This window comes from Canis lupus, chromosome 4, assembly GCF_048164855.1.
Source record: "Canis lupus baileyi chromosome 4, mCanLup2.hap1, whole genome shotgun sequence".
NCBI classification, from domain to species: domain Eukaryota; kingdom Metazoa; phylum Chordata; class Mammalia; order Carnivora; family Canidae; genus Canis; species Canis lupus.
In genome coordinates, this window is record NC_132841.1 from 42,503,813 (window position 1) to 42,530,053 (window position 26,241).

General features: G+C 43.9%; 1 protein-coding gene across 1 annotated transcript in view; it reads right to left on the reverse strand.

Moving 5' to 3' along the window:
* Positions 1-26,241, reverse strand: part of DOCK2 (dedicator of cytokinesis 2) — a 397,905-nt gene that overhangs the window by 13,524 nt on the left and 358,140 nt on the right. The window contains exons 36-45 of the mRNA XM_072824198.1: positions 24,586-24,626; positions 21,242-21,332; positions 20,395-20,514; positions 16,795-16,884; positions 14,672-14,776; positions 12,968-13,109; positions 8,480-8,561; positions 7,162-7,246; positions 6,264-6,350; positions 482-658 (exon numbers count right to left, since the gene is read on the reverse strand). Of these exons, the coding sequence (XP_072680299.1) occupies positions 482-658; positions 6,264-6,350; positions 7,162-7,246; positions 8,480-8,561; positions 12,968-13,109; positions 14,672-14,776; positions 16,795-16,884; positions 20,395-20,514; positions 21,242-21,332; positions 24,586-24,626 (1,020 nt within the window). The remainder of the gene's footprint in view (positions 1-481; positions 659-6,263; positions 6,351-7,161; positions 7,247-8,479; positions 8,562-12,967; positions 13,110-14,671; positions 14,777-16,794; positions 16,885-20,394; positions 20,515-21,241; positions 21,333-24,585; positions 24,627-26,241) is intronic.

The following is a 26,241-nucleotide window of genomic DNA, read 5'->3' on the forward strand; positions in this document are numbered from 1 at the left end:
GCATCTCTGGAGAGACCTTATGATCCAGATACTTAGATGATAGCTCCCATTTTGGAGCTGGTCTCCTACCCTTTCAATATTTTCACAGATTCTGGGTTTCATTTCTTCCCATTTGTAGAGGTCTTTTCAGTCATCTGTGAAACAGATGGGTTCACACAAGTGGCATGTACTTTGACTTGTGGCTCCTATACTTTCGTGATCTGGCTCAGATCTGGAGCCTTTTCCTGATGGAGATATGTGGATGTGCCCAGTGGGACAGGGGATCCTTGCTCCCCTCCTCCTTCCTGCCACAGCAGAATGTGGCATTGAGTTGCAAAGGAGATGAGAGGGCTGTAGAAACCCTGGAAGGTGTTTGAGGTGTCTCCAACCAATCTGGGAGACAAACAGCCATAGTAAGATAGTGACAAGCAGCTACATCTGCTCACCGACACTCCTGCCAGTGCTCTGTTGCCACCAGGGGCTGGAAAGTGGAAGCCCTCACCTTCTCATACTTGGCGAACCCTCCCATGACAGCAGGGTCCACTATCCCGTTCAGGAGCATGGAAAGCGGATTAATGGGGAGGCTTTCGTCACTCTGGTACTGGTTGATCATCATTAGGATCTTCTCATTGGCCGTGGACATGGTTTCAATGGCATTCTCCAGGGGACTAATTGTGGTCTGTTGAAAACGAGATTACCAAGAAGAAAGGGCTTTAGAAGGTTGCTTTAAAAACAGATATAATTATTGGTATTGATTTCATTTGGGGTTGGAATTCAAATGAAGCAATGCTCCCCCAGGGGCTGTAACAGGCTCTTGTTATAATTAGTGAGCTCTAGGAGCTGTCTTCTGTCTGGGGAGAGACAGGCTAACTTTCCTCTTAGTGAGAAACGCATTTCCCTGGGGAGGAAGAGGCAGGACGTCTCAGGCATTTGCTGGGGTTTCAGAGGCCTGGCATGCTCCAGGGAGGGGTTTCTCTTCTTATTACCTGGGCCAAACACATTCTAATTCCCCTCCAGTTGTGCACCTACTATGTGTAAGCTATTAGCTGTGTGGGCAGCTGGCAATCTGATCACCCAGGCTGGCCTATAGGAGGTCCTAAGGTTGGTTGTTGTATAAAGGATCACTGCTCCGAGGTGAGTTCAATTTAGTTGAGAAGATCAAACTAAACCCCTTTTCAGCACCTCTTAGAAAGCAATATAAACGGAGTACCATCAAATGGGAACTGGTAAAACGGTGCGATTGTGTGATTTTCAAAAGATGCAATCTGGAATACACAACTAAAGAAGGAGGTCTGCATGCTTTTTCTGTGAAAGGGCCAGACGGTAAATATCTTAGGCTCTGTGGCATAGAGGCAGCCCTGCTTTGCAGAGAAAGCAGCTATAGGCAATATGTAAATGAATGAGCCTGGTTGTTACCGTAGAACAATTTACAAAAATAGGTGCAGGTCAGGTCTGGCCCTCAAGCTGTAGTTTGTGGATTTTTGAACTGAACAATTAAACCTGAGTATAAATCTCAGCTCTGCCATTTTTTATAGCTGTGTGACCTTGGGCAAGTTTTCTAACCCTTCTGAGCTTTGGTTGACTCTGGTAAAACGAGGATAGGAAAACCTGCTTCAGAGAGTAGCTGGTAGGGACACCTGGGTGGCTCAGTGGTTGAACATCTGCCTTTAGCTCAGTGTGATCCCAGAGTCAGGGGATCAAGTCCCACATCAGGCTTCCGTATGGAGCCTGCTTCTACCTCTGCATGTGTCTCTGCCTCTCTCTCTTGGTGTCTCTCATGAATAAATGAATAAAATCTTAAAAAAATAAAATTTAAAAAAGAATAGCTGGTAGCCACTGTTATTAATTCTTGTTTCCTGTTAGGACAGAGGGCAGTAGTCCTTTCAAGAAGGGAAGTCTTATGGGCTGGGCAGGGTAGAGGCTGGATGGAAGGGTTGAGTAACTGGAAAGGACTTCCTGGAAGAAGGGACTCGACATTTTATTAACTGTGAAATGATGGTGATATAGTGCCTGCTTCATTGGGTATATAGCAAAGATTGCCTAAGATAATACAACACTTGACTCATAGCAGCGTTCTTTGAAAATTGGCACCTGCGAGTTGTTATATCTACTACGTATGAGAAAGACAGAACCAGCCTCTACAGCCATGCTCTTGGTCATCTTCTCAAACCATTTCCTTGTATCTGTGAAATCCTAGGCTCCTCATCCCCTTGTTTCTGGGAAGTTCTGAAGATGGCTGCTCTCTGCAGTGAGAAGGCCCCGGGAGTAGACTCCTCCTCTTTCTGCGCACTCCCACATTTGCCACATTCACACAAACACATTCAAACATGCACATATACAATGAGGGAAATGAAGTCTAAGGGAAGGCCGCTTGGGCTGGTGAGGGCTGCAGTCCATATGCCACAAGCTGCAACCCATCATCTCATTTCTGGCAAGCACACAGACCAGCCCTGCAGGGCCTTTACAAAGCCGAGAACTAGACTGAGTTCTAAAGGAGATCTATCACGACCACATGGATTGAGACCAGCACCACACCTGGATTTCAACAATAGCCTGGCATGTCTGAAACACACAAGCTTTAATGTGAGTTATTAAAAATGGAAAGTCCTATTGATTGGCTTTTTCCCTCATTTCTGAAGCTATTTTTGAATCTCTGCCTTTAACCTCATTATAGCCATCAGGAATAGAGAATGAAAATGAAAAGTCTTTTGGTTTCTCACCTATGACTGACTATATATCTCTCAGCAGAGTTATGGGGGTTATGTATTTGGTGGGAGGCCTGGATGTCAGGGGCTGATAACAGGAATAAAAGCAATGATTGGGATAATGGGGCCGGCTCCACTGATTGATTGCCTCCCAAGTGTCAGCCCCGCTGGGCTTATTATACCACACTCATGAACTCTCCTTTTGTCCTTCTCCCCACACACAACAGGTCAGGAAGCCTGCCCCAGGGCAGATGGCAGCAGCACTGGAAAGAAATGGGGGAGAGGGTTCCTGATTCCACAGGCGAACTTCTCCCACCACAGACAGCCTGTACTCTGCTACCAAACTTGCCTTATATTGGTACTTAGGACTTAGTCAAGTGCTTGTGTCTCTGGCCCTTTTTCTAAGCTGAGTCTTGGTTTCCTTATCAGCAGTATAGGGTGTGTAATGCTTGCCCAACTTGCTGTGAGGGGAAACAAAATTATAGGGAAGAAAATACTTGGAAACAGTCTTAAAGGGAAGAAACATCAGCCAAAAGATGAGGTGATGGTATTCCTTGCAATCAAGAGGCATTTCATATTCTTCAAAGGCATTTCCCTCATATCACCCTCCTAAATCCTCTTAGGAGTCCCATGAGCTGCACAAGACAGGTGTTGTTGTTAGAATTCACTCCTACCATTGATCGCTTGAACAGTTCAAGTCCACTGTGGCCGTCTGTGTGTCTTTATAAGCAAATAATGGGACTGGACAAGAACCCGGCTCAGGTTTGCACACTGGAGACCTGTAGGCCAAATTGGACCTGGAAAGGTCTATTATTTAGCCCAAACACAAGTTCTCATGTTTTAAAGATTTAATTCAATTGGAGGGTGCTTGCTACAGCTTCCGCCACTCCCTGGTGTCTTAATGCGACTATTTCACATATTTACAGTATCTTGCTGGCTTCTGATGGTTTTTTATTTTGTAGCTTTTGGACTAAATGACCTCTATGGTGGTGCCTTTCAGCTATGAAACTCCATAGTTTTTCAATCTCTATTTTACAGGTGATGAAAACGAAGGCCTGGAGATATACAGTGTCTGTCCAACATTATATAGCTAGTTAATATGGGTCTCTGAACCCCTTGTGTAGACTGCATGTTCCCAGGGCCAAGAACAAGGAAAGAGCCCTCAATATGCAGAACTGACACTTGAATTCCACCAGAAAACACCATTCTGTACAAACAGTACTGTAGTCATGACAATTCGTGAAAGAAACAACTGGGAAGGAGATACAAATTCATATAGGGCAAAAATTTTTTGAAAAGGAACTCACTTGGCAGGCATGAAACTTTTATGTCTGAGCCATCCTGAAGTTCTTATCCTGAGTTCTCATCCTGAAGTAACTCAGCTGAGAGAGGCTCTTAGAGATAAATTCACTCTGATCAACTTTTTGGATGTTTTTTAAACCCCTTCTCTCAAAAGGTATCCGGATAAATGAAGCAAAACAAAAATGTTGACTCTTCCCTAACTTCACAATCCTGAGTTCATAAAACAACCAACTCAGATATGAAGGGTTCCTGCATATCAACCGAGTGACTGATTGATGGATTTACTTAACATATAATCTTGAGCACCAATTATGTGTCCGAGCCTAATTTTTGTACTCAGAGATCTGGTAGGGAGCAAAATGGACAAAAAAATCACTTCCTTGAGCTTATTTTAGGGGAGATTATATTGCTCTTATGTTTAAAATTCCAGATATTACAAATAAACCCATTTGCAAGTTATATAGTGCTTTGAGGAGAAATACCATAGATGGGTTGAGGGGAGTGGAGAGGGCAAGGAGTATGATGAGAACTCCCTCATCTGTCCGCAGCCTAGCAGGGACAGCTGGAGAAGAGTACCACCAGAAGATAAGACACATAGCCAGAGCCAAGTTGGGGGGAGGCTACATACTAGCACAAAATTTCTGATTCTTCACCTCAAAAAATGGGATTAGTAATAGTATATATACATCGCAAGGTTTTGTGAGGATTAAATAGGATAATGCTGTAAAGCCCTTGATCCCGTGCCTGGGACACTTGTCAAAGCTTATCACATACCAATGTGTCCCATAAGCAAAGGGCATGAATAGTTTCTTTCTTTCCAGGGTGCTGCTTATTGCCGGGATGGGCTAGGGACACATTCAGGAATGAGAGAGTGAATCTGGTCCAGATGCCTGATATAGGAGGTGAAAATCAAACCCCTCTTCTTTCACTAAACTTAAATAATGCACAAACTCACACTGTACATCCACTCCCTCATCTGTAAAATGGGAGAATAATAAAAACTACTTTGCAGCACTGTGGAGGGAGTTAAATGAGATCGTGCTTGTGAACAGTTTAGCACATGCTTGGTAAATGTTTGCTGATGTCACCATCATTGTGATATTTTCCCTAAGGTCCAGGCCAAGCCAGTGAGAAGAAGACTGGAGGGCCATCAAGCTGCTGGGAGACATTAAGGGCTAGAGTGGGATGGTCTCAAGCTGATAAGATAGTAGCTTGAAAACATCAGTCAGACATGTCCCTTCTCTGCTCAGAGTTCCAGGTCACCCAGTGGAAAAGCTAACATCCTTATGGTGGCCTACAAGGTACTACAGGATCTGGCATCAGGCTCCTACTACTCAGCCTCATTTGCTTTGAATCAGACACAAGCATTTTCTGTCCCTAGGGCCTGTGCATTTCCTGCTCCCTCTGTTCTAGAATGCCCTTCTCGGTGTGGACCACTCCCTCATTTCCACCAGGCCTTTGCTCAAAAAGCCATTTTGGCAGGGAGGCTTTCTCTGACCACCCTATTCAGGATCGCACCTCTCTGCCACCACCTCTTACGTTTTTCCCCATACTGGTCATCACCATGACATATTATATTCACTTTGACTTTTCAGTATGTCTTCCCCATTAGAATGTAAGCTCCACTGAAAAATCTCTAGGTGCTTGACATGTGTAGGGTACTCATTAAATATTTATTAAATGAGTGATGCTCTGAATATGTTCCCACTTTTCAAGCTGCCTCATGAAAACCCTGGCCTTTTTTTGCATCCTGGGAGCTGCAAGACCCTTAGCTGTTTAGGAACATGGAGACCCTCAAGTGTATTGAGAAGCAAAAGACATGCTAGCTCCCCAAGGGGAGTTCAGACAATTGCAGTCTAGCCAGAGCTTTGCCTCTGTGTGATTTTTTTCTCTCTGAGCCTCAGTTTATCCAACTATAAGATGGGTTAACAGTGGGGTTCTGCAGAGGAGCCCCAAGGAGTTGCTGAGATAGGAAGAGATGAGGGTATGATTGAGGGCATGGTACTGCAGGCCCTCTGCTTCTCTGCTGTACCTAACCACCAAAGCTCTCATTCATCAGCTTATAATAGGATTCTGTGTAGGTTTCATTTGCCAGGGGGGGAAAACTTGTCTGATGCTTAACCGAGAAATCTGAAAGCAGATAATCAGGATGGTGCCTCAGGTCCCTTCCTGCATTGGAATGCTAGGATTTCCACAGTGGCTTTGAATAAAAGCTTATCACCTTACAGTTAAAGGAACTCCTAAGACTGGCTATGCCCAGAAGGCCTGGAGACTCACCTGGGACATGTGAACCACTTCAAACCAGCGCAGGATCCCTGGAAGCTTGTACGCAGTTATGAAGGAGGTTCTCTCGATCCACATCGACTGTCCCATGGGCAGAAGGTGGCAAGGGCAGGAAAGCAACACACTTATGAAACCTGGCTATCAGAGAGGTTTGGCAAGAACCCAACTAGGCCTTCAAAACTCTCATCTACCCAGAGCACAAATAAATGTTTCAAGACCTAGAAACACACTTCCACCTTACCCTAAAGAATTCTTTCTGGATGTGAAGCTAAAGTTTTCCCTGGATTTAGCCCAGTAGGGTTTAATCTGGGTCTCTGAATAGTCAGGATTTTTTAGCAATATTGAATGCATCTACCTGCATTCTCTGGGGGAGGGTTTACAGTAGAACATTTTGAAAGGGCCCATGACTCCCAAAATATGAAGAATCACAGTCTAAGGCAAAGGGCTGAGAGAAACTTTGAGCCACTTCCTCATGCCAGCCTTGGGAACATAGGACAAATCCTAGCTGGGAAGCGCACAGGGGATATTGGAAACTGAAATCGCTGTGGCTTCTTATTACTATTTCCTGGAAGGCTTGACCTCATCAACACCCCTGCTTAGACTGAGGGCTCCTACCTTCTAGAAATGTCCAAATGCCCTGCGGCTGAAAGGTACATCTTACACAAGGCCTGGACTGTATCTGGTACATAGCAGGGCTCAAGAAATGAAAACAAACCCAACGGAAAAGACTGGAGAATGGGCGTTATTATAGAGACAGATGTTACTTTTACTTCTTTCTGCTTTGGATCAAATGCCCTACCACCCTGACACTGGCAGGTACCTGCTCTGGCTGGGAAAGGTGGCCCGCGGCTTTTCAATGATCAAGGCTGCTAAGGGTGGAGGGGATACTCACAGCAAACTCATTCTCAGGGTCAACGGTCCCTTTGCGCACAGGCCGGGAGTAGTGGAACTTTTGCACGTAGTTGGATTTATAAAAGCTGCAAGATAGGAAGAGGCGGAGGTTCTGGTAGCATGCCAGGCTGCGGACGCAGAACCTGAGCTGAACTTGTGCTGTCCAGGGAGGCTCATTCCGGTAAACTTCAGACCTGGTAGTACCCTTGTGGTAGCATTTAAAATCAGATGCTCCTCGAAAAGTGATTTAGAAGCTAGGCTAGCTGGACTAGTCTTATGTCCTATGAGAACACAGTACCCCTTTGTGTACCTGAGGAGTTGGAACTCTAGTATTAATACACTTGGGTCATCTTTTTCTGTGACCTCAATGAAGGATCTAGATATGCCTCCAGTCCTAGCCTCATGTTCCAGGAGTATCTTCTAAGGATTTCCTAAGGAATCCCAACCACCCCTCACATCACTCTTCCTGAATCTCTGGGGACATTCTAACACTGAAGCCAGCAGGGCACGGTGCTAGCTGGATAGTTAAGGGTGAGGGGAGGCTCAGATCTGAGTTGAGCTAGGCCTGCTCAGCTTCCTGCACTAGTGTGAGACTGCCGGGATGGACTGCCTCTCCCTGAGGGGACAGGTCTCTCTTCTCGCAAAAACCTCTTGCTCCCTACTGTCCTATCAGAAGAGAGACCTTTTACTAAGGCACTCCAGGTGCTATAGTGGGTACCTTGGTCTGAGGAGGGTAAACTGGGCAGCTTGGAGGGGTGTCCCACAGACCCTCTGCCTCACGGCTTCATTACTGACCTTGCAATCTGGTACTGAACAGATGGGAGACCTGCCTTCATGCTGCTTCCTTTAATGCCCCTTTATTATAGACAGAGCACATCTACTGTCAATGCACTGTCACATTTCAACAAATGCTGAAAAGATGTCCCTTTGGAAAAAACGTGCTCAGGATGACCGCTGTCCCTCTGTCCCCACCCTGCCTGTTGCCTGCCCAGCCCACATTCTGCTACGGATTCCTTGGAACCACTGTGTCACCTGAGTGACAGGCTCTCCCCCTCCAGTTCAGTGAATGTCATTGCTGCTTCCTGAGGATTTGCTGTGCCTCATCCCTCTCATCTCTGGCTTCAGCCTTTTCAGGGGTAGAGCCTAGATGGCTAATGGGGGTCAGGTGATTCTTTTCCCAAGAGGAAAAGGGATAGAAGGCTGGCTAACCTAGAGAAAGAACTAGAAGGGCACCAGGGACTGTCTTGCCACCAGCTCAGCTTGGTAGCCCCATGGGATTTTCTTCCCCATCCCTCCTTCCAGTGAACTGTGTGTCTCACTTTATTATCTGGTCAGGAACTGGCTTATTCTTGAACCTTGGATGTTCATCCAAGACCGGCTGGACAGTGAAACACTGGATGTCTGGGATTCTTGCAGTTAAGGGTCACAATGTGTTGTCGGCTGCAGAGACAGTTCCAAATATAGCAGGTCCCAGGTGAGACCTCCTAGGACAGCCCTTCTGGGGCCAAATTTTACTGAATGTCTGACTTCAGGTTCCTGGCTGTCAAGTAGGTTCTAATAACAAGTTAGTAGTCACCATGGTCCTTAACAGAACTGCCTGTCACTTGCAACTTATCCCAGGGCTCAGCCCTTGCTAATAGTTGGTTTGTGGTCCTTAATCATCATCATCCTCATTTCTATATTAACAGTAATACAATCTAATGAGTATATAGTTCTCAATCAATTGCAGGGCTCATATCCTCATGGTCTCCTTTCATCCTGCCAATTCCACTGAGTAGTGTTACTAATGTAGGTGGTCCTCCTGTCCTCCTTTCATAGGTGAGGACTTCAAGGTCAAAGAAGCCAGACAAATTATGAAAAGTCACACAGCTTGTGAGAACAGAACAGAGGTATGTATTTGGGTCTTTTAACCCCCTGATCAGGGTTCTTTGACCCCAGACTGCTAATCAGTGTGGTCCTTAGACCAGCAGCACCATATCACCTGAAGGCTTATTAGAGATGGTGAGTCTCAAGCCCTACCTCAGACCTACTGAATCAGAGTCTGTAGTTTTATAAGATCTTCAGGTGATACACATGCGTCCTTAAATTTGAAAAGCATTGCTTTAGAGCATGCAGATAGATATCATTTTGCATTCCAGCTCTGAAAGCTTGAAAGTAACTGCCTGTGGCAGGATTGTAAGGCTGTGTCCAGGCTCAGTGGGAAAGAGTTCTATGATTGATTAGTGATGCCTGCCACAGGCACAAACAATGGGAGCTTTACCTGCCTATTTTAGACCTTTATGCATTTTAAACTTATAACATGGCAATGCAAATAAACAAAACTAGTCATCACTGGTCCTATTCCCCAGCTCCATGTCTCCTACCATGTCTCCTTTGCTCATTTCTCTTCTTTAAGTATCCAAGTACTCTCATCCCTTCATTCTACCCAATGACCACCATAACTCCAAAAACTCTCTCCTGAACCTGAAATTTCTGCCAACTAAGGGATCACAAACTCTTCTTATTGGCTTTCAAAGTTACTTTAATATGACCCCAACCCATGTCCCACCATTATCTCCGGCTATCCAAAAGATTCTTCTATGCCGTTTGCTTGAAATATTTTCTTATATTACCTCCTCTCCCCATGAGTCCTTGAGGCAAATGTCAAATACCACAGGCTCCATGAGCATTCAATTTACCCTCAGTCGGATGTTGTTTCCTCCCTCTGACGATCCATGGCATTTTGCCTGAACTTAGGACTCTTATCTCTCTAACTCCATGTCTTGTCCCCCTTTCCTCCACCACATTGTGATCTTTCTGATGGCAGAGGTTATGATTCTTTCATACAGAAGAAATGGCCAAAATATAATTCCAAGTTAAATTCAGTTGTCCCCCTCTACTAAACTCACTCCATACTAATATGTTAGAGATTTAATTATTTTATCTCTGAAGAAAATTTCCACATTAAATGAGAGTCCCTCAGAGAGGGGGGCAGAAGGAGAGAGATTGAGAGAGAATATAATGACAGGTCTCATGGGAAGAACTTCTGTAATATTCAGGAAAACTATTTTCTTTCTCAAGCCATACAGCCAACAGCCTTCTCTGGGAGGGAAACCACTTTGGTTTCCACACTAATCCATTTATGTGTTATATCCATGGCTGTTCTTCCACTACAACAACAGAGTTGAGTAGTTATGACATTGAGACCACGCAGCCCACAACAACTAAAATATTTCCTATCTGGTCCTTTACAGAAAAGTTTGCCAGCTCTTGTTTTAGAGAATGTTCTAGGCCATATCTACTGATCTTAGTAATTGGCCTTGGTCCAAGAGGAGAATCCAAACCTGTCCTGGGGAAGTGAGTGACACCAGAGCCCTCAAATCATGTCCAGGAGGATGCATGGCTAGTGCCTCACCACATGTTGAATATGTGCATGGAATTGTGACCCTGAGGTCTAGGCAGGGGGAAGGTGGGAGATAGAAGACAGTCAACTAAAAGACCTTTGTTTCAGATGTCTTCCCTCACATGATACTTAAATAAGAAGACATGAAATGTGTCACCCTTTCAAGCTATTTGTTAGCTTCACTAGAGAAGGTGAGAGAACAGAACATTACAAGCTCAGATTTTGGCAATAAGCAGGCCTGAGTTCAAATCCTACTCCATCAGTGCCTAGGACCTTGTGTAAGCTGCTTATATTTTTTGAGCCTTGGTTTTCTTATTTGCAAAATACAGAGTAATAATCCCCAGCTCATAGGGTTACTATAAGGATAAAATGAAACAATGCTTGGTGCATGGTAAATAGTTAATAAAGAACATTATCTTCATTAATCTTGATGAAAGTATGGCATTATAAAAAGAATACAGACTTTGTGAGAGATCTTGGAGTTCGAATGTCACCTCTATCACTAACTAGGTTTGTAATCTTAGGAAAACTACTTTACCTCTCTGCACTACACAGTCCTTCTCTATGAAATAGGACAAAAATAATGCTCATCTTATAGAGTTTTATGGGAGTTAAAGAAATAATATTTACAAAGCACTCAGTCTCATGCATGGCATGAAGGGGACATTTAGGAAATGTCAGCCCTTTTCCCTTGTCCACTTGATTCCTGGCACTGAATCAGGCCCACATATCATAGGATGACTTCATAGCACATGCTCCCCCTCTGCCCTAAGCTACAGGGCCAGAGAACTATTCAACACCAGGAGTCCACTTAAGAAGGGCCTTAGTACTAATCTCCTGTCTTGTCTGTAGTCAAAGTCACATCTGTAACCAGTCAGCCCCAGGACTAGATGCATTTCCTCTCGCAAATACCATGGTAGAGCAGGCATGAAGGGCAGGTGAGCATAATGAAAAGGTTACAGATGAATATTTATCACCCAAGGGAAAAATATTTGGATTAAGGTTCAGCAGACTTAGCAGACCAGCCATGCAACCTGTCAACCCTGTTTTAAAGACTGTAACTTAATTTGTGCTACAGGGTGCAGTGCAGGGAGCCAAGGTGGATGAGTGCATCTCCACTCAGCTGTCTGCCTAGTCCTTGGATTTATATGCTCTCTGACACCGGGAGTCCTGCTTCGGGCCCAGTGTCCACTCCTGACCCTTAGGAATGCCATCACCTACCCAATCTCACTGGCATCATCTCGTGTCTCTTGTGTCCTCCTCTGTGGACTCCAGTGAACTGACTCCCTCCCTTCATCCTGCCCTCCTTCTTGTCTCTATTTGTCTATCTCTCTCTTCTTTCTCTCTTCTTTCTGTTTTCTATTAATCAACAGGTAGTTTCTCAGAGTCAGCTTTGTGCAGGGGCAAGGCCGCAGATGGGGAAGTTACTGCAGCGAACAAGGCAGTGCAGCCTCTGCACTCCCAGAGTTTACAGTCTAGCTTATGTGAATCTTTAAAAAGCACAAAAGATAACAGATTGAGATAAATTCTCTAAAGAAAATAGACAGGGTTTGAGATATGAGGCTCATGAAGATTTCAGAAAAGGCTACTTTAAATAAGTGACAGAGAGAGGCTCTTCAAGGAAGTAACATCAAGTTAGGATTTGATGGATGAGAAAGGAGCTAGGGGAAGGGCATGACAAGAAGAGGCAACAGAAATGAGGCCATTGTGGCCAGAGGGGCATGAGAGAGGGAAGGAAGAATCATGAGGAAGGGGCAATGACATTAGAGAAACAGGCAGGGATCAGATGGTGGACATGATCCCGGCCTCACTCAGGAGTTTTGACCTTATTGTAAGAGCACTGTGGCACTATTTCAGTTTTTGGAACCTGCTGTGCTCCTTCCACTTGAGGCCTGGGCATATGATGGCCCTTTCCTCTATCTAGGCCATTCTCCTTGCCTCCTATTAACCTTTGGCTAGTTGCTAAACTTAAACATTACCTTCCTCAAGGAAGCCTTCTCTGCCTTCCCCGTCACAGATCACAATGTCCTGCATGGGTTCCTCTTGGCATTAACCCAGTTTTTATAAACACATACTTAATGGTGCAATTAGTTGTTCAGTGCCTCTTTTACTTGTTAGACTATAAGCTCCCTAAAGGTAGGACCACTTTATGAGTGTGATCTTTAGCACCTTGCACAGTGATTGGCACAGACTCAGGGCTTGATAGTATTCATTATGAGAATGAATGAATGAGTGAATTGCTCAATGAATGGAATGTTTAGAATTTCCCGAGATGGATTTTTGGATCCCACATTGGACACTAAAATTGGCACTACTGCCATGATTCTGGCAGCAGCTCTAAGCTCTTAGGTGGGGCTCTGTGGGCTAACGTCCCAGGAGAGCTGCCTCTGTCTGGCCCCTTGGCTGGGCCATTCTCCAAGGATACACTGGCCTGGGGCATTCTTCACGTCCTCCCCGGGGGCAGAGGTTGTGTTCATCTTCTCTGCATTGGGGAACTGGCTCATCAGCTGCATCTGGAAATCTTCTCTCCGCTCATACTCCTTCCCTCGGTAGATGAACACCTTGTTCTGCAGAGAAATGACACCCAACAGAGATCTCAGAGCCTAGGCCTGGAGAACGTGATACAAGCAAAGCTGGGAGGCTTATGACATGAGTGTAGAGCTATGGTGACCTCCTATAGATCTCTCTCCTTTCTGCTTCCTCACCACAGAAAGGAGAAGCTCAGCTCACCAACCTACCTGGGCACACCACTTCTTTAAAAAGATAGATTCTAAAAGGAGAGGGTATCATGGATGTTGAGAACTTCTTCAAACTCTTCTGTGTACAGCTTTCAGAATTATTCATCACTTGGCTCTCAGTGTGTCATACCTGTCTTCTGTTTATATAATCACAAAATGTCCCTCCTGCTTTTCATGGGCCATGTGGGCTGGGCCTGTAGGATGGAAGGTATCAGCATTCGGGTCCTTCATCACTTGGCTCCTGGCTCTAGCTCCACAGAAATATACACTTTATCCTTCTTTGACTGAGTTAGCCTCCTCTCAATAAGTGGTTTTCAAATGGGGATTGATTTGTTTCCTAAGGGACACTGGCAATGTCAGGAAATATTTTTGGTTGGCACAACTTGGGAGAGGGAGAGGTACTAGAACTCAGTGTGTAGAGGCCCAGGATACTACTAAATGCCCTTCAATGCAGAGGACAGTTGCCATAATGAAGAATAACCTGATCTAAAATGTCAAAAGAGCTGAAGTTGAGAATCCATGTTCTAGACCATATCTGTACCATCTGTGCCACTTCTAATGGCCTATAAGTTCTTCAGTCCAAACCCACGTCTGTCACCTCGCTGTATCAGTACTTCCAAATCTGGGGGATTGTCAGAAGGGCCTAGAAGACTTCTAAAATTTCAGATCCCCAAACCTAGCTCCAGACTTGCTGAAATGTGATCTATGGGATTAGGATCCTAGAACGTGTATCCTTAAGTTCCAGAAACTGCATGCTGTGTGGTATCACAACAGATTGTGGAAACAGGTATAAGACACTAGTTATCCTCTCTTAATCTAAACATCATAGAGATTTGGAGAAATATGAAATAGTCTCACTTTTGCACACATTTTTATTAGAGAATATAACTATTTTTCATAAAGATGAAAGTTGTGTTAACACATGACAGGTTAATTATTGTTATTTTTAGATAAAATGATAAATATTTTTAAATTTTCTTAGTTTTAATGTTGAATATGGTAGATGTAGACAGAGTCTATAAATACAAAAGTTCATTGAGGACCTCAATAATTTTTCAGAGAGAAAAGAGATTCCTGAGCCCAAAGGGTCTGAGAACTAGTGCTCTGCTATGCCTGCTGGGTAGCAGAAGGCATCCAGCTCTCCTTGAATGCCTCACTCAAGGGATGGGGAGCTAGTGTCTCGCAGAGTAGCTCTGGTTTCTGTATATCTAGAGAAACATGGGGTGGCTGAGGGTGGTAATGATAGAGGCACTGGGCTTATGCTGGCAGTGAGGGCAGCAGTTGGAAGGAGGAGAACACAGAGTCTGAGTATAAGCGGTTCCTTGAAGCACAAAGTGACAGCTGAGAGGCCCCAGGCCTCTGGCCTGGGTCTCAGTCACCAGCATACTCACCCGCAGAAAGGAGGGAAATCCCTGGCCATAGTATCCAACAGCAAAATAGTCTGGCTTGGGCCTGAGGATTTTCATGATGTTTTCATAGAATTTTGCCTGCTGGATCTGAAAGGAGAAAACTCATAGCTTATAATAACATAAATGTGTATCAAAGGCACATCTAACCCAGAGAGGCCAAACTTGAGACATGATCATTATACCAGAACCAAGATGCTTAGTACATATATTTGCATATCTGTGGATATGTCTATAATTGTAATAGCAATAGCTGTATTTACCCATAACAGGTTCCATGTTGATCACTCTACCTGTACCAGCTCGTTTACTTGCATCCTCCTCGTAACAACTCACAAGTATCGTATCTCTGTTTTTTTAGAGATAATATTCTTTTTTTAAAAGATTTTATTTATTCATTCATGAGAGATACGGAGAGAGAGAGAGAGAGAGGCAGAGACATAGGCAGAGGGAGAAGCAGGATCCATGCAGGGAGGCTGATGTGAGACTTGATCCTGGGACCTCAGGATCATGCCCTGAGCCTAAGGCAGACACTTAACCACTGAGCCACCCAGGCATCCCTCGTATCTCTGTTTTGCAAATAAAGAAATGGTGTCTCATAATGCAGCTCGTAAGTATGGAGCTGAATCCAGCCAGCTGTCCATAGCCCCCCACTACCCCACTCTGGCTTACCACACTGCTCCCTCCTCCATGCGCACCAGGCATGTGTTTATGAGGCTCTATGGATGCATAAATATCTCTGGATATAGAAGTCTTCCTGCGTATGTGCACTTAACATATTTCATCAATTCCAAGAGGTGTGTGTTTTTCATATTTTAGCATCTCTGAAAACTGTTTACATCCTACTTTATACCTGATAGCATCTTACAATTGCTATTAGCCAGGCAGAAATCATGACAGGAGACATAAAAAAAAAATGCTACATCTCACAGGATGGCATCTTAAATTTGACACAACATGGGAGATAAATGTGGGTGGACAGAAGTCTGTGCAATGTAGGCTTGGAGCGTGGATGTACACATACATCAGCATTGCATGAAACTGCATGTATATGTGCATGTCTGTACATAAATGTGTACTGTGCGTATGTGCATATGCGTGTGCACAAATGTGTATGGGATGTGTGTCTGCAAGTGTACAAATGAATGTATACTCTGTGTATGTACATGTATATACAAGTCTGTAGCGCATGTGTGTGCATATGTGTGCATGAATGTGTACTCCGTGTGTGTATGTGTGCAAGCACATAAATACACATGTTTAGAAGGCATGTGTTTCCATGTCTGCAAAAATCTATATGGATGTATGTATGGGATAAATGTGTTTCTTGGTGTGATTACATGTGTGTTCGCATTGTATCCTACACACAGTACAAACAGCAAACAGCTCAGCTGTTTTTTAACAAGAAAACTGTACTCAATACCCACCCCACCCCCAAAGAAGCAATAAATCATCTCTCCACATTCTGACTCTCATTTTAGAGTCTCCTGGACACAGCTGGACTGGCCTGTCAAAACAGGCTAAGATGGGGCGGCAGGCCCTGGCTCTGAGGTGGCCAGGAAATACGTGGGAGGTGTGTGAGTGGTAGGAGCAGCCAAAATGTTCTGCATTTTCCCTGCAGAGGCCACCTCCCTGCCAAGCCCTGGCATCTGCAGCATAAGCAGGCTAGGCTGGCTTACCTCGCTTTCCACATACCCCCACCAAATCACCAGCACCAAGGAGCTAATGGGGAATGGCCAGACGGGGAGTATTTTAATGTGATTTATCTGTTAATCAGAAAGCACAAATTTGCGTTTTTATTTAATTGGCTTAGTGATTTGTGGGGATTTTACTGCAAATGTAGCACAGTGTTTATTGAGTGTGCAATAGCAGCAGCAGCCCCCGTGCCAAGCAGGAACTTACCACTCCATCCGGGAAACTGTCGCTGATGACTTTTCCCAGAATACCTCCCTCTGAAAATATTGCCAACTGGAAGGAAAGCTTTCAGCAGCCTCACTCAGCTCAGACCCCACTCCCAGCCTTTTTCTGTTGTCCTGACCCCACCTGGCCTCCCGCTCCCTCGTCCCCAGCCTCTCTGAGGAGCCGAGGCCCCAGGCACCCAGACTTACCAGGTTCTGGCTCAGGAGCTCATAGTCAAAGATCTCCATCTCGTATTGGTCCGCCAGCTCCTTGCACAGGCTGATGGCCTCTTCCCACATCTACAGGAAGGTCAAGAGCACAAAGGTTAGGGGGCTCCCCCGGGCTTGTTGAACCCTCGTTGAGAAAGGGGCTAGCGGGAGCTTGCCTCCTGGGACTGCACTGCAAGCCTTACTCAGACCCAGGCCCGGCCCCATGTACAGGGAGCCCGGTACGTCTCCGGGAGCAGGACCCTTCCTCTGCCCCTCATTCTAGTTCTGTGACAAAGAATGGAGCAGCCAGAGGCTAGGCTAAATGCTTTATTTGCATGCTTTCTGGGTCTCCACAACTACTCTGGGAGGTGACTAGTAACATTTGCATTTCCCAGGTAAGAAATGGGGGTTTAGCTAGGCAGAGGCATTGTCCCAGGTCACATGCCCAACCAAAAGCTGGGTTAGAATGCACACCTGGGTGTGACCTGGTAATTGTCGACTATAGGCCTAATGTTGTACAGAAGGTCTCTAGACCATATTTATCTTGCGCAGCTGAAATTTTATACCTGTCTCTTCGTAATGGGGTTATTTGGAGTATATGAGCGGGGAGGGGGCTGCGTAGAGGTGGAGATGGAGCTGGTACTAGAGAATGAAAAGAGTAGTTAGAAGTTTTTGTAAGGGGCACCGGGTGGCTCAATCGGTTAAATGTCCAACTATTGATTTTGGCTCTAGTCATGATCTTAGGGTTGTGAGATTGAGCCCCACATCAGGTTCCACACTGGACATGAAGCCTGATTAAAATTATCTCTCTCCCTCCCACTCTGCCCCTTACTCCGTCTCTAAAAATAAAAATAAAAATAAAGAAATTTTGTAAATAGATCTTTTTCATTTGAAAAAAAAAATCTGAGAAAATAAACCTTGGATATAGGGGATTTTCCTTTTTCTCTGCTTTGTCTTAGGCTGAATCCAATAGATCAAACTTCCATCTTGGACTAAAGGGGTTTGGGAGCTTTTGCAGAGAGGCGGGGGAGATGCAGAGTGGGCTAGAGATCTGGCAATCTCAAGGGACACCCATCACATTTCATATTCAGTTTAAAATGGAAAATGCATCTAAATGGAGAAGCTAGGGGAGGTGGGGAAGGAAAGAGGGGAGGTTGCCAAAATGTAGTGTATGCTTTGTAGCAAAAATGCTCTCTCTGCATCCAAGCATAAAAATAAATAAAAGCAAGTGCCGAGTGGAGGAGCCATGGCTGTAAACCCGTGGACAACTTAGTGAACAGCATAAAAATGCTTTATGTGCCAGGAGGAACCAAGTCCACAGGCCAGACTGGACTGGGCCTTTCTTTCTCTTCAGCCTGGCAAGAAGATGGTGGTAAAGTCCCTGAGCTGGGTCAGAGGACTGTTTGGCTCATGTGTAAGTATTTGCCAATTTCCTACCATAATATGCCAGAAATGCTCTCTCCATGTGTTTAGCGACCACTAAGGGGCCAGGGAGTGAGTCACATACCTAGGACTTCCTCCTGAGTATGCCTATGGTCACTGGGACCTCTGACAGTCACTGATCCCTCTGAATTTTATACATTAACTATTGGACACCTGCTGGTTTCTAGGCATGGTATGGTATATGGTGATGGAACAGATATAAATATGGATAAGACACAGTCTCTTCTTTCATGAAACATAAGTGGATAAAGCATACACATAAATAGATGTAAGAGTTGGGTTTTGAGGGACGTAGAGGAGTCCATCAAGTATTGATAGGTGGACTTTCAGAGTAGAAAGCTATTGTGTGTGCCTGGAGCAATAAATCTCCATGAGGGGAAGTGTGGCAAAACGAAGGTAAAGGGATGCTAATGTGTTTGGGCTTCATTCTGGAACCTTCCACAGCAGTGGCTATCAGAGTGAGCTGTACTCATCTGTTCTCTCCTCTCTGCTCCCAAACCTTGGCACTACATCCCCCCATCCTCCATTATTGTACAACGCCAAAGGGTAATATGCAAAAGAGATCATGATTGGGATGTCTGTTTTGCCAGTTAGATGATAAGCTCCCTGAGATGAGGGATGATGCCTTTTTTCTTCTATACTCAGCACAAGGTGAGTTGAACTGGATACTTTATAGAGGACAAAACTCAACATGTCCTTTTTGGGGCTTTCACAGTTACAGACTGAATCAGCTGTAAACAAATAGGAAGCTCTGACTTGATTCCAGCAGGGCAGGAGGTTCCAGCAATGGCAGACTTTCTGCCCTCAAGAGGCTTATAATTGTAAATTATAAAAACAGTGTTCTCCAACTGCTCAACTCCTGGGAATTTATAAGCCCTTCCACAGACATTACCTCATTTTGTCTTTCCAGGGAAGGTGGGGAGATCGGGCCAAGACAGATACAATGAACTGCAGTGACAGAACAGACCAAAATTAAGTCCATTAAATTTTGTCCTTATAAACTGTAAGAGACCTTGTAATTCAGAGGAGAAGCAGGGCTGTAGGTAAGCTGAAGGACTCAAGAAAGTTTTGATGGAGGGTGGCCAATTAACTGGGGCCTTGAAGGCAGAATACAGTAAAGAGGAGAGCTAACATTTAAGAAGATAGGACTATGAACCAGACCCTATGCTAGGTGTGTCACATGCACTCTCTCACCTGATTTTCACAATACAACTAGTTAATATGTACTATTAGTATCACTATTTTGGGTGGGAATTGAAGTCTCTAAGAGGCCAAGGGAATGGTAGGTGGGAGAGGAGCAAGGTTTGAAACCAAGCTGGCTCCAGGGCCTGAGCAGTTAGCCCACATGCTGCATCTCCTACAGGATGAATGCTGCATTTGGGTTGGTGCTTCCTAAAGCTCCATTGGAGATTGGAAGATGGGAAGCAGTTGGTCTGGCTAATCTTCTGAGCAAACCCAACCAAACATTTTGTGTCCTTATTGTTTAAAGATCAGTGATGGCATCACAGGCTCTGTGCTAGCCACTGGGCATTCAGCAGTGAACAAGACAAGTCTCTGTGTTCATATTCTAAAATGCTGTTTTGTCTAAGTTGGTCAGGGAAGGTGTCTTTGATGACATGACATCTAAGCAAAGCCATGAGCCGTGAGAAGGAGTCTGCCAGGAAAGCCATGGAGGAAAAATGTTCTAAGGTGGGAAAAGCAAGTACAAAGACCCTGATGTGGAAAGGAGCTTGGCATGATGTGTGGGATCTTGCAGACATGAAATGAGGACAGCTCATGTGGGGCCACACAGGTCATAAGCAGGATTGTATAATCATTCTAGTGGGATGGGGAAGCCATGGAGATGACTATAAGGAGAATGATGAGATCCAATGTATGTTTTATGATCCCCATTTCCTGTTTGAAGGATGATCTGATGAAGGCAATAAAGGAAGCAGGCAGATAGCTTAGAACCCATTGAGTATCCAAGTGAACAATGGCAAGTCTTTGAACAAAAGTGGTGAGATGGTGGAGAATGTGGAGAGAAGTAGTCAGACTTAGAATTGGGAAGAAGGGCTGACCAGGCCTGTAGATGGATGCGGTGCAGAGTCTGAGAAGGAACTATCCTTCCCCATTGCTAAAGTCCCCACAGAGAGAGGAAGGAAATGGACAAATTACCTTTCCTTTGTCAAAGTAGCCTATGATGATCTCATAGAGCGTCTCCTTCAGCTGTCGGTGAGTCTGGGGGTGCTGCTGGCCTGTCTGCATGACCTGTGATGCGCACTGCTCATCTGACCACTGAGGAGAAAATACACAGACACAGTCACCTGGGGGCTGAGAGGCAGCCAAAAGTAGGAGTCTTCCTTACTGATGAGAAGCAAGAGGAAGCCCTGCAAACACTTCTGCCAGCTTGCCCATCACTCTGGATGTGAGTGGTCAGTCAGAGAGATGCTGGTCTGCAGTTTCCATTTGGGAAATGCCTCCTGATTTTTGCCAAGTTGTGCTTATTTGACTCTCTCTTGGCTCATATGTGTGGTTTGTAGGGATTTTCTCTAAATCCCTGTAAGACATGGTCCTAGCTTTTCAAAGGCCAAAGGAAATCCTTTAGATGTTGGCCAGCTACAACACTATTTTCGAGAGAAGGAAAACAGCTAATTGGACATGCTAATGATTTATAGTTGATGTTTGGATGTTATATAAAACTGTAAAACATATCTGAAATGGTTATTATTGTTGCTAAATATGAAAGTCACTTGAAATCTTATGTGACCAGACAAAGCAGTGCAGAATAGTAACTGGCCATGTCGAGTTTGGGGACACAGCAAAACAAATTTATTGGCTAATTCTTTTGCCTTGCCTTACCTTCCCATCTTTTTCCTTCCTTTCTGTTTTTCTCTTTCTCCCTCACTTTCAACTTCTCTTTCTCTCTTTGTTTCCTTTCTGTCTTTCTTTCTTAGCTCTTAAACTTGCTATGAGGGCCCCATAGAGATCCTAGCACAAATCACCTCCACTGGAATGGCAGTACCTTGAGAAGCCAGGTGTGGAGAAGAAGTGTGTAGGCAGCCTCTGTGTAATTGTCACAATCCAAGTGAAGATCACGGAGTTTGTACAGGTACCTGTTCAGGGAAATATGCTAGGTTACCAGGTTTAATAATAAGAAGGCAGGAAGTAGGGCCAACTGGGAGTCAGACAGAACAACTAGACACCTCTGAGGACCACAAAGGACTGTATTCTCATAATTGGCTCCCCCTACAGTGGCCTTTAGTGTTAGTGGAATACTTTGTGTGTGACAGGCACCATGCTAAGTATTTTGAAAGCCTTACATCATTTAATCTAACAAACTCATATTCCAACTTTGGGAGATAGATTTGTTGAAAATTCCCACTTCTAGATGAGAAAACTATGGACTGGAGACATTAAGTATCATCCCAGCTAGCATGCAACTTGATAGTGAGGAGTCTGGCCAATGCAATATGACAGGTAAGACAAATTAAGGAAGGTGAAATGAATAACTCATCAGAAGTCTTATGCTAATAATTGGAAGAGCTGGAACATGATTCCAGGCTAATTATCTCCAGAGTCTGTACTCTGAACACTGTACTAGTCCAGGAGAATGAACAAGCTACAGTGCTATAAAGCATAGCTCTAACCCTCTCCTCAGTGTTCTCATGGCATAAAAGAAGCGCATTTTCTGGTAAGAAAAGGAAGTGGGGTGAGGGCCTCAAGATTGGATATTCCTGTGGAGACCTCGGGCTGTCAGTAGGGAGAATATACTATTCAACCATAACCACATTCCCTCCTTCTCTCCTTTTGCAATGTGAGGTTCCAGTTCTGAACCCTGGGACAGATGACTCTACATTGTAAAAATACAGTTGTGATCCATGTTGTGAAGGACAGGTCTATGGTATTTTGAGAACAGGATTCATCTAGGTGGGGAGAAGAGGAGCTTCTAGAAAAGTTCAGAGTAGCATGATAGTTGGGCTACGATCTAAAAGTAAGGGGATGAGTGAGGGATGAGCATCCCAGATAGAAAGATTTTCTTATTCATTCATCCAGCAAATAGATACTTTATTATATCAATTCATCCTCCCAATCATCCCTTTGTAGATGAGAAACCTGAGATTTATATTAAAGTAGACAGAGCAAGAAAGAGGTAGAACCAGGGTTCAATATCAGCAATTTCTACCTCTATGGTCATGGCTATTCCACTCTCGTCCCTCATCTTCCTTCTCATCAATCAGAGTTATCAGTAGAATTACACATGGCTTGCATGAAGGGGATGTTGAGTTTGTGTTCTAACTTTAGAGGTTTCTAAATGTTTCTTTAGAGGTTTTTTATGTGCATGGCTGAATCCTACCTTATGTCCTCCTGCCCATCCTTGGTCCCTTAAGTCCCTAGATAGCTGGGTCCAAAAACCTTTAAGAGAGCAGCCATAAGAATAGATTTTCTGCTACTTTCAACTCCTTGATTAACCAAGACATCCTCTCCTCTTTTTTGTCAACTTGAGGATGTGGTGATCTACTGTAGAGCCCCAAGGAAAACACCTGATGGACCTGACCAGGGATTCAAACTCAAACACTACATAGGCCAGATGGGAAGCTTGAATGAGGTAGGCAGGGTGAAGTTTAATGGGGAATGGGGATGATGTCATGACCAGAGTACTCCAGTTTTGTCAGGACAAGAGGAAGGCCCAGTGTTGCTACACCTTCTGAGTTTCTTAGCAGAGGAGAATTTTTATTTTTATGTAAAATCTCTAGATTTTCAAATTTTGGCAACCAATTTAAAAATGTTTTTAAATACTATGCCTGCCAAACAGAACAGGTTTTCAGACTATATCCTGTCACATTGTTTGGTTTAGGCAAATGCGGTTTTCCTAGATTACAACAGAACTCAAATCTCTAGAGCTTATGGAGATGTGGGGCTCACCATCTGTGTTTCTAAAATGGGAAGGAGAGAAAAAAGGTTGGAGGGATGGATCCATGTGCTAGACACTTTACCTATAGCATCTCATTTAATCCTCAAAACAGAAGGTAGAATGGAAACATTCTATAAGGGGAAACCTCAGCCCGGAGATACTAAGTGATCTTATCCAGGGTCACCAAAAAGACAAGGTGAAGACCTTAGGCCCTTTGGACTCCAAAGCTTTCTACTACTATAATAAGTCATGTCTAGTGATGTTATAAATACCATCTAAGCTTAGGACAGCCTATGGAATTATCTTCTATCCAAATGATAGTTCCTATTCCTAGAATAATGCCAAACTAAGTACCTAGAAATATCTGCAATAAGAGCAGAGTAGGTGCAGACTTGGGAGTCTCTGGCCTTTGACAGAATGGGTCAAAAGACTTGAAAATGTGTGTTAACCTTCTGGTCAATTTCTCTTCATGGGCTCTTGTCTCATAAGGATGCGTGCAAGATATATCTTGGACACATAAGACATACATCTTAGAATTTTGTTGTGCTATTTATGACAGAAAAAAGTTGGAAACAACCTAAATGTTCAACAATATAGGATTGGCTATATAAATTATAGTATATTCTGGAAAAAGAATTTTATAGTTTCATTAAAAATGATGTTGAAATTCATCTGTTGACATGGAATTCTTGTCAAGCAAAGGATAAATCATGAGCAATATGATCTCATTTTTGTAAAAAATATGCAGGCATAGAATTCTATCTATATACAAATATAAAAGGGTCTGAGAATATGTATGGATTATGGAGTTTATTTCATTTCTTTTTTTTTTTGGTCTCTATGAGTTTTTTGTTGCTATTGTTTTGGTAATAAATATGCATTATTTTTGTAATGAGTAAAAATAACAATAAAAAAACTTTGGAGAAAAAAATATGAGGTTCTGAAAAACACTGGCAAGGGATATTTTTGCTTCAGGCTAATGTTCCCTCCCCCCAAAATCCCTTCATGATGTATTCAAATCAGTGTTTTTTAAATGCCTACAAGAAAGCAGGTATCATGCATCTTGGTATTTTTTTTCCCTTTGAGATTGGGCTGGCCAATGGTCTAACTACATGCTTCATAAACCCTGCAATTGAACCTCATGTGCCAGCCCTTCAACAAATGTAGATGCAGTTCACCAGCTCAATTCACAAGGTAGGTTAAGGAAAGAATGGGCCATGGACACAGCAAAACAGCATGGCAGATCATAAAACTCCAAGTGGCATGAGGGACTGCTTATGCTTATCAGAGAATAAAAGGAGTTGAATCTGGAAAGATTGATAGGAAACAGAACACAGAGGGATCTAGTGTTAAGAAGATAAGTTTAAATTCTATGCTGAAGGCAGTGGGGAGCCATAGGTGGGTACTGAGCAGGAGAATGACACAGCAGGTCTGGGTTTTAGAAAAAATCTTACCTTATGTACATCTCTTCTCGATTGTTATCTTTGTAGAAATTCTAGGTAGTGGAGGAAAAACAGTGATGAGTGCTTTTCTTTGCAGAGTGGCAGGGGTGTAATGATGGAGATGTGCAGAAGACTGCTATTTACTATCTTGGGACCCTGAGATGGGAGCACAGAATTTACTTTCCTGAATGCATCAAACATCCTTTTTAGGAGATTGCCTTAAAAGTCACCTCCCTGATCCTTAGACTGAAAAGGGACAAAGGGGGTAGCTCAACCATCATATATTAGGAGTGAAGTTGGGATATTTGCTGTACTGAGAGATGGGCTGTCAAGATTGAGGCTGTCCACTTTGATAGAGTGTACAACAAAAGGCAGCCTGACTTGATGTTGACAAGCTCAGACCCAGTACTCAGATGGAGCTGGTTGGACTGAGGGTAATAGCAGTAATCAAAGTAATAGGAACAGTAATAGATCTCAGGGATAATAATGAATCATAACTCTTATTGGTACAGAAGTATGAGGAATTACTATGAGACCTGATAGGCAAAAACATTTAAACTTGGCAATACCTAGGAAGCCTGACTCAAGCTCAGGCGTCATTTAGACTAGTAGTGGTCCTGGGCTCTACACCAGGGATCCTAATCTCATACATTTGTAAATAAGTCTTTACAAATTCCCAGCCAAGAGGTCATGGTCTGACTGATGAGCCATTCTTTGAGAAAACCCTGGTTTAACCTAATATGCCCATGTGCACTGGATGCTTAGAGAGGAGGAGGTGATATGTTCCAGATGTCTCAGGGTACACAGTTAGTGGGTGGCAGAGCCACACTGACCTCAGCGCCCCTGATACCCTCTCTCTGTCCTCATTCCTGATGCCTGCCGTATTTACACCACACCTAAAGCTAGCAGGGTCTAATTGCTTGTGGATCTGCCTATCCCAAACTCTGTTCCTTATCAGAGTCTAACTATTGAAGGTCATTTTCTTCAACTAACTTCTGCCTTTCCATAGAGACAAATTGCTAAACTCTTGGAAAACCCCTCTTTCTACTCTTTATGTAAATTGGACCTGGTGGAGTTATTAGCAATGGATTCTTTTCTACTGTAATCAGGATTTTTAAACTCCCCTTAGCATTTCAGAAAACCAATGGCAATATGTAGGCTGTTTAAAAGGAGTCCACTTAGGGTAAACAGGCCACACAAAGGAACTATAGGACAGAATTTGTATTTCTGGAGCATTGAACATGATATAAAGGATGCAACATGGCCTTTTGGTCAACTTCATTCATTTAAACCCCTTTAGTGTGGGCTTACATGATGGTGTGAAGTGCTGGGGCTGCTCCTCCCTGTCTCATGACCATATCACAGAACATATGAAGAGAGAATGTTTGGGAGCTGGCCCTTGGCAGGTCATGTGGTATAGGGGTTAGGAGCCTGTACTTGAGATTAGCTGTTCTGGTTGCCTGGCCCATACTAATTTGCTGTAAATACTGGTTATTAGATTACTCCATTCTGTAAGAGAAGGGAACTAATATGTAGTAAGCATTTTACCATGGCCCTGGACTGCATAACCTAAGAAATAGGTACTATTATTTTCTCTATAGAACAGATAAGTCAACTAAACCTTCAGAAAACTTCCTTGGTTTATCTATTCTATTAATTATCAGAGGT